This window comes from Bison bison, unplaced genomic scaffold (genome assembly GCF_000754665.1).
Source record: "Bison bison bison isolate TAMUID 2011002044 unplaced genomic scaffold, Bison_UMD1.0 scf7180017864259, whole genome shotgun sequence".
NCBI lineage: Eukaryota > Metazoa > Chordata > Mammalia > Artiodactyla > Bovidae > Bison > Bison bison.
The window spans coordinates 5,159,169-5,176,090 of NW_011494831.1; the positions used below are offsets into that span (position 1 = coordinate 5,159,169).

General features: G+C 41.4%; 2 protein-coding genes across 2 annotated transcripts in view; one reads left to right on the top strand and one right to left on the bottom strand.

Moving 5' to 3' along the window:
• The window catches only part of CCNDBP1 (cyclin D-type binding-protein 1), a 10,327-nt gene extending 529 nt beyond the window's left edge, over positions 1-9,798 (top strand). The window contains exons 2-10 of the mRNA XM_010848062.1: positions 196-307; positions 2,039-2,120; positions 3,104-3,200; positions 3,376-3,446; positions 4,027-4,103; positions 4,455-4,732; positions 5,995-6,055; positions 8,208-8,254; positions 8,511-9,798. Coding sequence (XP_010846364.1) covers positions 196-307; positions 2,039-2,120; positions 3,104-3,200; positions 3,376-3,446; positions 4,027-4,103; positions 4,455-4,732; positions 5,995-6,055; positions 8,208-8,254; positions 8,511-8,625 — 940 coding nt within the window. The 3' untranslated portion in view covers positions 8,626-9,798. The remainder of the gene's footprint in view (positions 1-195; positions 308-2,038; positions 2,121-3,103; positions 3,201-3,375; positions 3,447-4,026; positions 4,104-4,454; positions 4,733-5,994; positions 6,056-8,207; positions 8,255-8,510) is intronic.
• Positions 9,799-9,888: 90 nt separating this feature from the next.
• The window catches only part of EPB42 (erythrocyte membrane protein band 4.2), a 21,883-nt gene continuing 14,849 nt past the window's right edge, over positions 9,889-16,922 (bottom strand). Inside the window, exons 11-13 of the mRNA XM_010848043.1 lie at positions 14,497-14,651; positions 13,266-13,399; positions 9,889-11,483 (exon numbers count right to left, since the gene is read on the bottom strand). Coding sequence (XP_010846345.1) covers positions 11,321-11,483; positions 13,266-13,399; positions 14,497-14,651 — 452 coding nt within the window. The 3' untranslated portion in view covers positions 9,889-11,320. The remainder of the gene's footprint in view (positions 11,484-13,265; positions 13,400-14,496; positions 14,652-16,922) is intronic.

Here is a 16,922-nt window from a genome sequence, read left to right on the forward strand (position 1 = left end):
CCCCCCCCAGCCTCTCTGCGGGGATACTCTTCCTTACCTATCCTTGGTACCTTCGAGGTTGAAATATAAAACACTGGTTTTTGGAGGTGTTTCTGAGACGTCTCAGTGGGCATGGGTGGAGAGGGAACGCATTATCTTCAAAGTCCGTGCAGCCGTTGCAGCCTTGTCCATTTGGCACTAACATATTGGCTCTTGCCACCTGCTCTGTCACCCCCCCTCCCCCCCAGATGAGGCAGCTGTGACAGTGTCAAGGGAAGCCACGACTCTGACTGTAGCCTTCTCTCGACTTCCACTGCCATCTCCACAGGTGGGCTTCACTTTTCTAGAATTCTTGTGCTGCTCAGTATTCCTTAGGAAACCTCTCATTTTCTTTCCACCTTTTACACTCAAATCTGGGGATTTAATTTCCTCATCTGTCGAGTAAGATGAAGGTTCTCACACCACAGGATTGTTCTGAAAATCAAATTGTCAGATGCAGTAGTTGTCATGGGGTAGATGGCTCTTCTAAATATTGGTTCATTCTGAGGTTCATCCTGGTTACTTCCTTTCTGACATTTTTAAAAGTACTTTCTATTTGCTAAGTGTTTTCACATACATGATCCCTTTCTGACAGATGAACAGACAGGCTCAGAGGCTCAGTTTAAGGTAGATAAGTAGTGGAGCTAGGACTTAAATTAGGTTCCATCTGATACCTTTTCTATTATACTACATAATACTCTTTTGTACTGAATTATTTTTATACTTAATTTTAATAATGTAGACAGTATAAGGTTCAAAAGGTATCAAAGTTAAATGTGCTAAAAAGTTTATATCTCCTGTCTCTGGTTCCTTTTGTATTATTCCATATATATCCTATGCATATTCACACTTAAGTGCATATGGCTTCTTTTTACACAAGTAATAAGTGTTTCTGTTGAGAAATCAGCTGGTAACCTTATGGGAGTTTTCTTGTATGTTATTTGTCACTTTTCCCTTGTTGCTTTTAATATTTTATCTTTGTCTTTTATTTTGGTGAGTTTGATTACTCTGTACATGCTCAGGACAGTGGTTTTTTCATTCATAGATGAAAAATTAGAATATAGCTTTATATGAATTATATATATTTGAATCACAATTGCTTTCTTAGGATCTCAGCACATTAATTCTGCCAAAGAATGGGTTTTTTTTTTTTTTTTTTAATTCCAGTCCTTACAACGTGGTATTTTTACAAAAATTATATGTTTGGATGTTGAAACAATGTCAAATTGGCATAAAAGTTTCTAAGTACTCTCAATCTTTGTACCTATCCATCTCAGACTGGTAACAGATCATTTATGGACTGGCACCAATCTGTAGATCACATTTTGTGTAGCACTGGCTTGAAATTTAGCAGAGCAGTGAGGACAAGGAAGATAAGGGAAAGCCAGTGACTACCTAGAAGGAAAATAGTCAACATTGAGCATTGTAGAGTACATGCTGATTTCATTTAGGTATACTGAGATTCTGTTAGAGACAGACAGAGGCAGAGAGATAGACAACTGGTTAATGGTCTAAGATAGAGCTGACAACTTTTCTGTAAAGGGACAAATAGTAAACATTTTAGGCTTTGCAGTCCAGCTACTCCACTCTGCCTCTGTAGTGCGAATACTATTATAGACAATATGTAAATGCATGAGTGTGGCTGTGTCCCAGAAACATTTTATTTGCAAAAACTGGCGGTGAGCCTGATTTCGCCCTTGAGCTCTAGTTTGCCAACTCCTGGTCTAAGATATGGTGAATATCTCAAAGCTGATCACAGATATCTTGGGATATAGAGTATCAGGGATGTTTTTCCTACAGTTTTTTCTTGTCTTACTGAGTTTCTGCTCAGTATCTGGTATCCAGCTAACTTCTCCCTGGTATGTGATGAGAACAGCACAGGGCCTGATGCATAATAGGACTTCAGAAAATGTTTGATGATGCTGTACAGATGTCTGCTCTTTTCCCCTGTAGATGGCTTGACCACATTGATCTAATCTATTTCTTTTTTCCTTTCTGAAATTGGCTTGTCATCTCATAGGAAACCCAGAGGTTCTGTGAACAAGTGCATGCTGCCATCAAGGCAATTATTGGGGTGTACTATTTGTTTCCCAAGGATCAGGGTAAGCCACTCCATACACATACATGTTCAGTTTATGGGGTATATCTTTGCTAATGTGACAGCTTATGTCCTGAGAATTTTACCTTTTCCTCGATTTGATCATGTAATGTAACTTTCTCCCATTAAGTGCAGTCAAAGGTAGTTATATAAGTGACCTCCATAAGTAAGCCTTTGTGCTAAAGTTCAGATACTGTGTTCTCATGTCCCCTGCCTTACCGACTCTTAACATTTTTAATTCTCACTGGCTTATCCATCTCTAATGGATTATAATCACCACAGATACTGCTTGGTTATCAGTGCCATCCCCAGGCTCCTCCTCCTCATCACATGCTGTTTCTGAGCTCCCTTATAGGTTAAGTGGCCTCCAGCTCTGCCTGTATCTTCGTGTCTTGATTATTATCAGGTTACAATTATAAATGAATACCTGTCTCATGGAGCTTCAGGGTTACTCATGTGGTTTAAACTTGAAGTGTTTTATCCACAAATGTCAAGAAATCACTATTTTAAAAAATATTTATTATCTTATTTATTTGGCTGTGCCAGGTCTCAGTTGCGGCCGGCGTGCTCTTCAGTCTTTGTTATGGCATGCAGGGTCTTTAGTTGCAGCACGTGAACTCTAAGTCGTGGCATGTAGGATCTAGTTACCTGACCAGAGACTGAACCCTGGCCCCTGCATTGGCAGCGTAGAGTCTTAGCCACTGGACCACCAGGAAAGTCCCAAGAAACTACTTTTTAATGAATGAATACATGCCGTCATGGAACAGTTTTGTTCCAGATCTCTTTTGGAAAATACCACTAAGGAATGGTGGGAGGAGCAAGCAAATGACATGGGGATACACATAAGACCTGGGTTTTGTGTTGGCACTCTGGTTAAAGCATGTGGGTGCACATTACCTCAAATTCTGTAGGGCTTAGATTCTCGGGAAGACTTTCCAGACTTCTGGAAAGACGGACAGGCTGCTTAGTCTTTGGGTCTGGCTATAGGCATCACCCTGCGAAAGCTGGTGCGGAGCGCCACTCTGGACATCGTGGATGACATGGCTCAGCTTGTGGAAGCACTTTACATCAATCCAGCTCAGAGGTAGGGATGCCACAGCTGGAGTTATTGGGTAATGGGGTTCTTTGCTTCTGGGAGGGGGGAAAAAGTCATTTTAACAGCAAAGTTACTGATAACTGAGATTAATGACCCAGCAGGAAGGACCTTTGAAGGAAACAGGAACCCAGGTTATTGATATATCCTTATTGATTTCTTTCAGCAGCCCTGAGAACCTGATTTCCTACAACAGTGTCTGGGATGCTTGCCAACATGTACCTCAGATCCCAAAAGGTGGGTGAGAGTGGAAAGTAGACGTTGACTCTGCTGGCCAAAGCTGACAGACCTCACATCTAGCTGCCAGTTTTGTAGTAGTATGTATTTTTACTTACGTAAAGAACTTAGTGAAATAGGTCTAGTTTATCACCAACATGAAAATAGGTATTAATTCTTTTTGCCAGTCTTTTTAGTTCACGTAATTTCTAAACTCAAACACCCTTTGGCTGTGGCTCTGTCTCTTGTTGAACAGATGTGGTTTTCTCTTCTGGTCCTGCCCCAGGGGCAGTATTCTGGGGACTCTGAAGCAGTTATGGGGTAGAGCCTGCTAGGCCAAGAGCCGTGGTCATCCAAGGGTACCATGCTGAGAAACATCATGTGACTATTGTATTTCTTCCTATGGTGAATGACAGAAAGCTTTTTAGCCCCCCTGTCTGGGCACCCAGAGGATGTATATGAGAAGAATTTTACATTCAACTGCTGCCCTTGTTCACTGTCCTTGGCACTCCCTTCAGATGAGATCACTGTTGCTTTTTGCAGACTCAAGAATTTTTGGGATTCTCCACTAACTGTAGTGCTTCTCATTCTTCACTCATAGATAACAAAGCTGCAGCCCTTTCAGTGCTGACAAAGAGTGTGGATCTTGTGAAGGATGCACATGAGGAGATGGAGCAGGTGAGAGGACCTCTTTCTTTGATGGTCATTGGAAGGCCACTCTGTGTCTAGTAGATGAGGATTGGTTTTAAAGAGAGAAGATGTGTCAAGCGTGGACCATGTGGGTCCCCCCTCACTCCCATCCTCCATCTCCCGTCTCCCCCCGCCCCATGTGGGGGTTTAATTTGTACCATTCCTCTCTGTTCCATTGCTGTACTAGGAGAGTTAGAACAGCATGTGTGAGGTGATTAGCTCTGTAGCCATTTAGGGAAATAGCTGGCTGAAGTTTGGGGACAACTCAGACATGATGCTAAAAGTATTAATATATTTTTTTTTTTTCCTGGCATTCACATATATCCTGTTGTATCTTAGGCTGTGGAAGAATGTGACCCTTATTGTGGCCTCTTGAATGACATTGAGGAGGACAGCTCTGATAACCATGTTGATGAGGATATATTGGGATGTCCAAACAATCGGGACTCATATTGGTCAGAGGAAGACCAGGAGCTCATAATCCCATGCCTTGCCCTGGCGAGAGCATCTAAAGCCTGCCTGAAGAAAATCCGGCTGTCAGTGGCAGAGAACGGGAAGAAGGATCAGGTGGCCCAGCTGGATGACATTGTGGACATTTCTGATGAGATCAGCCCTAGGTAAGCGTGACCTCCACTCAAAACATGCCAGCAGCAGCATTCTGATCTCAACTTGTGCTGTCACCTGAAGGTTTTTCCCCATCTTTTTGTTTTGAAAGTTTTCATACCTGCCGGAAGGGTTAAAAAGTATTGTAGTGAGTACCTGTGCTTCTGTCTAGTTTCACCTGTTGTTCACTTTTTTTTTCTGTATTGGTTTATTTCTCTGTAATTAGATGTGCCTTTTTAAAAACTGAAATAGATGTGCTCTTTTTATCCCTGAACCATTCGTGAGTAAGTTGCAGACATCAGTGATGTTTTTCTCTGAATATTTCAGCATGTATTTCCTAAGAACAGTTTTACTCTTAGTATTACATTGAAGAAATTTACATTGAATATGTGTTTGTGTGTTGCAACCCTGTGGACAGTAGCCTGCCAGGTTCCTCTGTCCATGGAATTCTCCAGGCAAGAATACTGGAGTGGTTTGCCATTCCCTGATGATAAAGATTATACTGAATATAATAATAGTATCTAATATTCAGATTTCCCAAATTGTGTCTAAAACGTCTTCTATAGCTTTTTTGTTTGTTTGTTTTTTAAATTCAGGATTCTGTCAAGGGGTCATACTGCATTTGGTTGTCTTCTCTTTGGTATCTTGAAACTAAAACAGTCCCTGTCCTTTTTTAGCTTTTTTTGTCATTGACATTAAAAAATTTTTTTTTATTTTCTTGACATTTTTAAAGAATCCAAGTCAGTTGCATTGTAAAATATCCAGCAATCTGGATTCATGTGGTTGTTTTCTCGTAATTATATGCAGGTTAAACGTTTTTGGCAAGAATATCACTAAGTTGAGCGTTTCATGCTTTTCATTCCATCATACGGGAGAGGCACATGGTATTAGTTTGTCCTGTTTTTGGTGGTACAGCACTAACTTGATTGCTTGATTAAAAGTGGTACCTACTTTAATGGCATTCAGGGATGAACCCTGGCAATAGCAGTTATTAAACTTATGGTTTCAGATCCAAACATTTTCAAATGAATTAATAATGTCCCATCCTACTGGTCAAGGGAGTTCCCCCCACCCTCAACTTCGTAGTAAAACAGGGTATGTATGTGTTCCATAAATACCAGTTGAATTGGTTATTTCTTGGTTGCCCAGTTTAAGGAACTGATGCATTTCTGGGAATTATTTCCTCACTCGTTGCATCCTTAGTTGTGTCCTGGAGACCACCTAGTTGAGCTTTGTTCCTTCTTGGTTAATGGTTATTTTTTCTTTCTCCCTTTAGTGTGGATGATTTGGCTCTGAGCATTTACCCACCTGTGTGCCCTTTGACTGTGCGAATCAATGTAAGTACTGGCTTTGAGGGAATAGCTGCAGACCTGATTGGTAGAATTTCAGTAATCACTGGTATTTCCTTAAACTGTGGGGAATATGTTTATCTGTTACACTTGGATGTAAGTATGGTAGTAAAGTCACCATGTGTTGTGCTTGATAAATATTTATTGAATTTGAATTCTGACAGCAGTGAGCTCTGATAGTACTGTCTCTTCCATAACCACTCGGGTAATTGTTAAGAAAATCCCAAAGACCTTAGAGGGGCTTCCTTGGTGGTGCTAGCGGTAAAGAATGCACCTGCCTGTGTGGGAGACTTGAGACATAGTCTGACCCCTGGGTCAGGAAGATCCTTTGGAGGTGGGCATGGCAACCCACACCAATATTGTTGCTTGGAGAATCCCATGGATGGAGAAGCCTGGTGGGCCACAGTCTGTGGGGTCGCAAAGAGTCAGACACAGCTGAAGTGACTTAGCATGCACGCACCCAAAGACCTTAGAAAACCATGCCTTGAGAGAAAGTCTTAATTAGTACAGTGCTTTGGGATTCTTTCAACGTGAAATTACAAGTTTCTAATTTCCAGTATAGGCCAAAATAGATGAATACTCTATTAGAGTATTCTCAGCAAAGAGTTGGACACAACTGAGTGACTGAACTGAACTGAACTGAATAGAGAATTCTATAATACAAAATATTAGAATATATTTAATATCTATTCTAATTCTATATCTATTCTCTATTCTAATATCGATATATTATGTGATCTAACCATGAGTGGTCATGAAGGGTTAAGCTGTTTATAAAAATCTGATTTTATTGTTTTCTTTGAAGTCCTAGGTCCTGTGCTAGAGTTCTGTTCTCTTGTTTTTTATAAACTTTAAGTTATTATGTCTCATTTTATTGGAAAGAGAAGTACAATTGCAGATAGCTTATATTTTACCATCAGATGTATCAATCCTAATAATATTTGGTAAATTAGATTGTGGAAATTATTAATAGAGTCATCAAATGTATCTTCACAATGTGGAAACACCTTGGAGTAGAATTAGGATCTTTTTGGACATTAACTTTTTTTTCACATTCACTTTTAAAAAATTGACTTCTGAAGAAATAGACATCCTTAGTAATACGCCATGTCAGTTACCTAAAAGCAGTTTTAAGGAATGAATGGTATATTGGTAGGATACATACATCCTCATGTTATCTTGCTATTGGCATTCTTAAAATATTAAGTTTTTTAAAAAAACCCAGTTGTTTCTGCTGTATATATCCTAAACTATCAGCAGTTAGGACAAATTTAGGTTATATTTTTCCTTTTTTTGTTTTCTTTAAAAAAATTTAAATATAAAAAAGCTTATAAAGATGCTATGGCAGCAGTATTAATAAGATTTTGCTAAATAGAAAAGAGTCCATGATCCTGCCACCTAATCAACATTTTTGTTTTTGATTGTTTCCTCCAAGGTTTTTTTTTTAATGACTTCGTATTACTTGAGTATTAAAATACTGTAATATTTTAACTTTGCTCCTTCCTTTTTTCTCACTTTCACTTTTTAAAAAATGACTTCTTGTCCCAGCTCTGCTGATAGTTCAGGATATGTATAGCAGAAACAACTGTTTTTTTTTTTTTTTTAACTTACGAATTTTAAGAATACCAGTGACAAAATAACGTGAGGATGTATGAATGCAACCAATGTACCATGCATTCCTTAAAATTGTTTCTAGGGTAACTGACATGATGAATTGCTAAAGATGTTTATTAAGTCAGTTTTTAAAAAGCGAATGTGAAAAAAAAGTGGGGGAAGAGAGCTAAAGTATTAAATATTTTAATATTCAAGTAAAATATTTTAGCTCTTCTCCCCCCTCCCCTTTTTTCCTCCTTTCCGTTTTTTTCCTCCTTTCCTTTTTTTCCCCCTAAATATTTGTTTTATTTGTTTGGCTGTGCTGAGTTTTAGCTGCACCCCGAAGTATCTTCCGTCTTTATTGTGGCATGCAGAATCTTTTAGTTGTGGCCTGTGGGGTCTACTTCCTGACCAGGGATTGAACCCAGGCCCCCTGCACTGGGAGCTCAGAGTCCCAGCCGCTGGACCTCCAGGGAAGTCTCCTCTCCTTCCCTTTTTGTGGTAGGGCTCAGGGTGAGTAACTTCTCTTGTTTCTTTTTTTTTCTAGTCTGCAAAACTTGCATCTGTTTTAAAGAAGGCACTCGAAATAACAAAGTGAGTATGAAGACTTATCCCCAAATAGCTTTTTGAGAATAAGCCTGTACAGCCATTCTCAACTCCCAAACCCCCATTTCAAAGAGTAGAAAGTGATTGTAGTGTTTTTTTTCAGCTTTGCTTATGGAGCAGCTGAGTTGCTGCAGAGAAACTTGCCGTCTTTTACTGTAGTTTTCCCTGTGCTCCCTTTTGAGGATAGGTCTTTTCCTTGACAGTATAATAAATTTAACTTCTCTTTTTCCCATTGCATGTGCAGAGCAAGTCATGTGACCCCACAGCCAGAAGATAGTTGGATTCCTTTACTTATTAATGCTGTTGATCATTGCATGAACAGAATCAAAGAACTCACTCAGAATGAAGTTGAATCATGAATTTTCAGGCTCATTTGAACTGTCTTCTCTTTCTTACTGTCACAGCCGAGCTCTGATGTCTGCTTTTAGAATGGAGCTAGGATGCTTTCTGGATTGGAAGGGAGTTCCTATCTATACTTACTAAGAGACACAATTACCAAAGTTTGGTGATTAGGCCAAACTGGCAATTATTTATAAACCATATGAGTATGATATATTTTTCTGTGCTAGATACAAAAGACAATTACATGAGTTTTTGTTATTGAGTTGCCTCTCAGAGATCCCTGGGGAAGCTGCCTTATTCCCTATTCAATAAAATGTGTCATCGTCAAAGATATACTTTAGCATGTTACTGAATATAATTATTCTTACCAGCAAGTTCTTTTGAATGTTATTCCAGTTTGTTCCATTACTGTATTGGTATTGAAGGGCTTCCCCAATGGCTCAGTGGTAAAGAATCTGCCTGCAATGCAGGAGACGAGGTTCACTCCCTGGGTTGGGAAGATCTACTGGAGAAGGAAATGGCAACCCACTCCAGTATTCTTGCCTGAAAAATTCCATGGACAGAGGAGCCTCACAACTGAGCACACAAAAGAGAGTTCTGTTGGTACTGAGCTTGTGAAAATTATTAAGTGTGTTAGTTGCTCAGTCACGTCTGACTCTGTGACCCCATAGACTGTAGTCTGCCAGGCTCCTCTGTCTTAGTGATTTTCTAGGCAAGAGTACTAGAGTGCTTTGCCATTTCCTTTTCCAGGGGATCTTCCCAACCCAGAGATCAAACCTGAGTCTCTTATATCTCCTGCATTGGCAGGCAGTTTCTTTACTGCTAGTGCCACCTGGGAAGCTGGAAAATTAATAAAGTGAAACCTTATTTAAAATGGAGTCGAGAGGCCAGAAGGAGGAGCTCTCACACAGTGTTACTCTAGGTAAATAACAGGAAGGATTGTCAATTATAGATAGGAATGGTGTACATTTTATCTCCTATAGGAAATTGACCCTAGCTACTAAGCTAATGAGAACCCCTCATCACCCTGAACTCTCGCTTTCCTCCATGAAATTTTGTTCAAAACAACTGCTCCCAACTTCCTCCCTTTCCCTCTGTTTGTGGGACTTAGCTGTGGCTTTTACTATAGCTGGCTTGACACTAATTGCAGTTGTTTGTTGTTCCCAAATAAACCCCTTTTGCTGGTAAAATAACTGGCTGTTTCATTTTTTAGGTCAACAAGCTCAGTTGTTAGGTTTGTTCACCGTATTGAACAGACTTATTTTCCTTATACATATTTATATTGTTTTCTGTTTTGTATTGCCTGCCCCCAAATGTAAGTACAAAATTTTTATAAATCAAAAAAACTTGAATGTATAAGATTATAGAGTTTATATAATATTAAGGGCCTCTTCAGTTAATCCTGCAAAACCATCACCAGTTAATTATATTTTTACATCAGTCTGGAAGATCACGTATTGGAAAGCAAGGTAAACCTGGAAAGTAACATCTTAGAAAGCAGGGTATACAGTGCTATACCTGACTAGGCCTTATGCGTGTTCTGTAGGTCTCCACACTTCTACTGGGCATCCTTTGTCTTGTATAGATGTACTTCATCACATCTGCCCATCTGACATCCCCATGGTCTCTTTAGATGCAATCAGCAACAGTAGCTGTCCTTTTTTTTATTCCCACCACCCCTTCTTTTTTTTATGTTCACTAATTTGTTATATTTTTTAGATTCCACATGTAAGTGATATCATACAGTGTTTATCTTTCTGTCTGACTTATTTCACTTAGCATAGTAGCCTGCAAGTCCAGCATCCATTCTTTTGAGAGAACTGTGTACTTGAGGCTGAAATTCTTTGAGTCAAGAGTTTTAATTTACTTTCATAAAGTGCCATTCTGTACTTGTTAACAAGTATTACAAAGAAAAGGAACTAAAACCCGAGAGTATCAAAGCAACAAAATGGAAACAATGAAAAAAAATTAACTTTGTACAAAAGGAGTCCAATTTTTTTTGTAGGTCCTATTTTCTTTATACTTAATAATTGTATGTTTCTCTACTGGACCAAATTCATGTTGTTAACATCACACATCACACTTAATTGTTTAATCTTTCATAATACTCTAATAAGGACTTATCCATAGCTGAATGTTGAAGATCATTCTCCACTCAGGTCTTATGCTGTGTATTTTATAACTTTCTTTAGTCATCTTTGGATCTTTAAGGATAATGGTCAGGGATGGCATTGATCAATATAATCTTAGGATTGTCTAAAAATCATATTTTTAGTTAATGTCCCATTTCATCAGAAGTATAGAGTGCTTTAATTAGCTTATTTTCCTTACCTATAAATTAATTATTATGTATTAATGAATAGTAAATGGTTATGAAAATCCCTGAACTAAAAAAAAACTTAATTTACTTATCTGAATACCTTTATGAAGCCTTTTTAAAAAAATTCCTCAAGCCCAATAGTTTGTATTTTAAGACAACTAGTCTTCATAGATGCTTTGAGCTGGGGTGACAGAAATGAGTGCTTTTTCTGTTGATTTCTGAGAATATAAGTTTTTTTGAGGTGGGGAATCTAGTTTTGTTCTTGGTCCTCTCGTGCTCAACCTGAGCAGAGAATCGTTTATCTGATAAGCAAAGTTTCTCCTCCCATCATGCTTGGTTTTAGATTGTAGATTCAGGAGGTGGTTGGGGAAAGTGATGCTGGAGCTGGAAGTTTAAGCTGGAGATTTAGGGGCTACCACCATGACAGTTCTGAAGTTGGTTAGGTTCTGGAACATGTTGCAGTCCATTTCCACAGTGAGCCTCTGGCATCCCACCTTCATTGGCACGAACTTGAGTTGGGTGCGCAAAGTGTTTCTGGGCTGCACCGAATTCACTCTGAAATAGAAGAAAAGAAAAGTCCTAGTTCTGTCTCAGGGCCATTCCTTTGCTGGTCCCAGTGAATGTGATCCTGACCTGCTTACAGAGGTGGACCCTGAAGAAATAAACATGTAAGTACCCAGCTGTTAAAACAGAGGAGGTTTGAAGGGGGTGGAAGGCAGGAGCCTCCATGGTGAGCAGCTGTATGGTTGAGAAACATCCTATTCTAAGGGCTTCCAGGTTGCATCTGTCGTTTCATCACCTGTGACTTCAGTCTGGTCTCATTCTTGGTAATAGTAGGCTTGTGAAACTATGGTTTTAGAAGCCTCATTGCTAACTGCAGTGGGTGTAGTGGGCGTACTGAGATGTCAGGATGCCAGCAGGTGGTGTTTGGAGGCCTGTCGGCACCTTTCTTGTCTACCTGTGGACCTTATGGTGACTGAGCAAATGGTGCAGATTTCTTTTGAGAAGCTTTGCCTTACAATTTATCTGGGCGACCACAGAAGTCTGGTTAAATGCTGGCAGTCCTGCTCTCAACTTATGACCAAGAGTGGCTGACTGAGTTTCTTGAGGCTGAGGTGGTAGCTCAACAACCACACAACCTGTCAGGGACCTCGGGGTTGGAATAGGCGTCGTGAACTCTAAATTGTATGTGTGTGTTTAGTGGAGGATGCTGTGGACCTCACGAGAGAAGGAGCAATGATTAACTAAGATACTTGCAACATCTAAAGCCAACAAGGTGCTAATAACCTACATTATACAGGGTTTGTGTGTATGAATATATGTGTGTATATATATACCCACAGGTCAACAAGGAAAAAAGGAACAGCAAAAAAAAAAGTGGGCCAAGTTAAGGAACTATACAGAGGAGGAAATGGAAAAGGCTGATAAACATGAAGAGTTGCAAATTAAAACAATGATGAGATATTATTTTATTCCTGTTAGACTGGATTAAAAGAGAAAATGGTATTGCCAAGAGTGGAGGGATGGTAGGAATACAGAAGCTGTCAAGTACTGCTGGACGCAACTGCAGCCATTCTACAAACCAATCTGATAGCATGTGGTCAAACCAGGTCTTATCCTATGTCTCAGCAACTCCATTCCTGTGTATTTACCCCCCACACATGAATTTTCAAGCAGGTATATAAGGGAATATGTGTATCTATGGTGTCTGAGAGTTGGAGGCACTGTGGAGTGGTGTGGTAGGAAGCAGGGGCATATGTGATGGAGTAATTTGTAGCAGAAACAAGGGACTTGACATGTGGATGAGTGAAAAACAGTTCTGAGTGAAATGAATTAGACATAGCATTTATATAGTTTAAAAATACAGGCTCATGAAGCAACAGTACACATTTTACACATACTAAGACAAGGATATGAAGAGTGGTGGTGGGAATAGGAGTAAAAGGAAATGTGTAAATAAAATCCTGTATTGTGTTGTCACTGGTAGAATGCAGCTCTTCCCTTTGATGTTCCCTAACCCCCTCACCTGTGTTCATCAGTAATACCCAGGCCCTCTCTGCATGATCAGGGCCTCAAGCAGCGTGAGGTGCCCAAAGGGCACAGAGCCTCCCTCTGTCCTGTACCCCTGTAAACGTTGGTGGCCCCAGGGAGAGAGAGGCTCTGATCTTTTAGTTCAGCTCTGGCAGGTATCTGCTCTGTCTTCATGGACACAGCAAACAGAGTGTCATCTTGGGTTCCTGCCATTCTTTACCATTTGAGCCACCAGGGAAGGCCAGGTTCCTGCCTTTCTGACAGGTTGAGATACTTCTGTGGGATGAGAAGTTTGTGGTCTCTTACCTGTAGCTCTTCTCTCTATGAACGAGCCCCTTTCCGAAGATGGAGATCACACAGTCTTCCAAGGGAACATCGAGGGGGTTATGGATGCTGACCGAGGCCATCAGGGGCTGATGTTGCTCTGCTGTCTCTGGCATCTGTGGGGGATCCCAAGAGCATGGAGCTGTAGTCACTCCTTCCCTTCCTGGCTACCCTCCCTGAACCCTTTCTTGGTTATTCTCCTATCTCTACCATCCTCACCTAAACTCAACTGCTGACTTCCCTAGCCCTCTACTTGGTCTTCTGTATTTTCTCTCACCCTTGATCCATCACTGATGACACTGATGCTGCCTTTCCTTTCCTTGGAAACCTTGGAAGGTTTCCCATTGTTTTAGAATTCAGCTTTGGTTGGCCTTCAGAGCCCTTCACAATCTAACCCCAATCTATCCCAGGCTCATCTGTTCTACCCCTGACTATACCTTAACCGCTGTGGGCAATTTCCCAGCCCCAGCACAGCCCTCAGGCTCCCTCCCTTTGGGCCTCTCTACTCAGTCTTCCATTTGCAATGGCCTTCTCCCTCCTCTGCACTGAAAGCTTACCTATTGTTCAAAGCCTGACTCAAATGCCACCTCCTCCATGAAGCTTTCCCAAACCCCCAGCCGGAAATAGGCCTCTTTACTTCACTTGTGCCAGAGTGACTTTGTTCCTCTGAAAGCTCTGACATAGAAGACCACACGTTGTGACACTCTTGCCCAACTGTAACCCCTTCCAGGGCAGAGACCAAGTCACATTCATTTTGGTCTGGGTACACATGTGGAAAGAGAACTGGACTAAGAGCCCCAAGCCTCTTAAGACAGCCCATTTTTATGATTTGTAGGCAGGATACTTTCCTCATCTGAATAATGGGAAGAGTTCACCTCCCAGGGCTGTTGTTATTAAAAGAAGTAAAATGTGAAAATACATTGGTATTGTATAAAGTGCTAAATGACCATAGGCTATTATTATCTTTGTGAGTTTGGAAGCAGCCACTGAGAAGACTCCCAATTTTAGAAACCTTTACTTAAAGTGGAAAGATTTAAATCTTAGTATCATATATAAGAAATCATCTCTTTCAAGAGAAGGAGCTCTCAACCCAGCATTTCCTGATAGTTTCTTCAGCACGGTCACCTGCTCTGAAGCTTGAGGGGCTCTGTTCTTTGTGAAACGGTGACCTGAAGAGCAGCAAACAGTGATTTGGGGAAGGACTGGTGCCTACCTCTATGGCAAGGTGTGGTCTGCGAATGGCGATGTCTTGCTGGGCAAAGCAGGGAAGGCTGGAGTGCGTTGCCATGGCAGTGAGTCTGAGGAAGGTATTCTCTGGCAGGCTTTGTTCAAAATTGGAGTTGAACAGGGAGGTAGAGATTTTCTTAACTGAAACACGTAACAGGTGGAGTCAGTGCCCTGGAGTGAGTGCATGTGCCCCAGAGACAAGCAGTGGTTTCACACATGACTCCCAAGAGTCAGGGCCTCACTGAAGCCAGAAAGATGCCTCATTCCTCAGAGCAATTTCAGAATGAACTCACTCAAGAACCCACCCAAAAGGACTTCCCTGGTGGTCCAGTGGTTAGGACTCTGTGGTCTCAAGGCAAGGGTCCAGGTTCAACCCCCAGTCAGGAAAACAGTTCCCCCATTCCACAACCAAGAGCCCGAATGCTGCAACTAAGACCAGGGGCAGCAAAAAACAAACAAAACCCACCCAAGACCAACATCACCATCATGAGCACAACACATTTGGTAGACCACCCCCACAGGGCTCTGGAAAGGGCCCTGTGAACTACAAGTGGAGCCTCAATCTCCTTGTCTAGTAATACCACCTAGGTGGGACGGCTTCTGGTTCATGAGACAGTTGTTAAGTGCTGGCCTCAGACCTGCCACGCCATCATGGCTGAATATATGCTTGCTTGGTCCCCTCCCCTTCCCTGCTTCTGTTCTTTTCCGTTTGCAGAGAAAATGAAGCCACCCTTCGTTCCTCACCACTGCCTCCAGGGTGAGGCCCCCTCTGTGCCCAGATCCTGTCTTCTGCTTTTTAAATCAGTGTTCCATCCCAGCCTCATTGCTGCTTAGCTGTGTAACTGTGGGCAATTTATTTAACTTTCTATGTTTTGGTCTCCTCATCTTTTGCGGGGATGATAATGGTTCCTGCCTCATAAGGTCATTATGAGGATAAGTGAGATAATGCATACAGAACACTTAGCATCATGTTTGCCAAAAATAAGTGCTCAATAAATGTGAGCTATAATTATTCTAGTTGTGTCTCATTTCCTCAAAGGTTGCACCATCGGTTATAACCCATCTCTCCTGAGGCTTCGTCTTTTTCTCCCTATGAATTCTTCTTCAGCATATAAGCAGAAGAGGGAACAGAACCTCCCTCTCCCGCGTTTCCCTGTCTGCCACCCAGCCTCTTTTCTTTTTCCATCCATTCTTCCTGAAAGGACTGCATACCTTGTCTCACCTCCTCAGCTCTCAGTCAGTTTAAGCCCCAAGAACCTATTGCTTCTCCATCAGACCTCTCTGTCAGTAGAGGCTTTCCAGCCTTGACCTCTCACAGCCTCTCCACTGGCCATGCTGGGCTCCCCCTTCTTCTCTTTGACTTAGTCTCTCACTCTGCTGTCTTCCTGTCTGGTGTCTACATGCTGGTGCTGCCTGGGTTTCCTCCTCGCCCTCTCATTTTCTCTCAGTCCTTCTCCACTCTCCCCTGCGCCCATCCAGGACTTTATCTAGAATACCAGGTTTAGGTTTCCAGCTGCCTACTGCCCATCACAGCTCAGATGTCTTCTGGGATTTCAAACCCAACATGCAACAAACAGAACGCATCATCTTTCTCCCCAAACCTGTTCTTTCCCATTGGCCCTACTTTAGAGGCTCACCCAAACTGGAAGCACCGTCTAGCCACATACACAAGTCCAATCTAGCCCACTTCTATAGTATGACTTCATTTGAAAAGTTCTGCTAGTTTACTTTGTCCTTCAATTTTTTCAAAACCTTCCAACTTCTAATCTGTGGTTGTTGGATACACATTAGATACACCTTGGAATCATATGGGAAGCTTTAAAAATTCCCAATGCCAAGCCACACCCCAAGTCAATTATAACAGACTCTGACCGAGAGACCTAGGAATCAGTATATTTGAAGTTCTCCAGGTGATTCAACATACAGACAAGGTTGAGATACATGACTCTAATATGACCCCTTCCATTCCATTCTACCAAAAGTTCTTTTTCAAAAATGAATTTCTAATCCCATTGACTCCTCTGGTTAAAACCTTTTACCAGCTCCCCATTGCCCAGAGAATAAAACCCAAACTCTTGAGCTGCATCTACAAGCCACTTCAAGATCTGGCCCAGTCTGGCTCTCATGCAACTCCCCCACTCCACTCCTCCCACTCTTGGAAAGGGAACAGAGTAGAAAGACTGGAGACAGGGGGACCAGTCAGGAGGTTGCTGCAATCATGTAAACAAGCTCTATTCCACTGATTCTCTTGCCTGCACATTGGAGTCACCCAAGGACTTAACAATATTTTTGATGTTTGGGTCAAATTTCTGACTTAATTGGTCTGGGGTGCAGGCTGATCATCAAACTTCCCCCAGGTGGTTCTTATGTGCAGCAAAGTTGGAGAACAGCTGCTCTGCTGCTGCTGCTGCT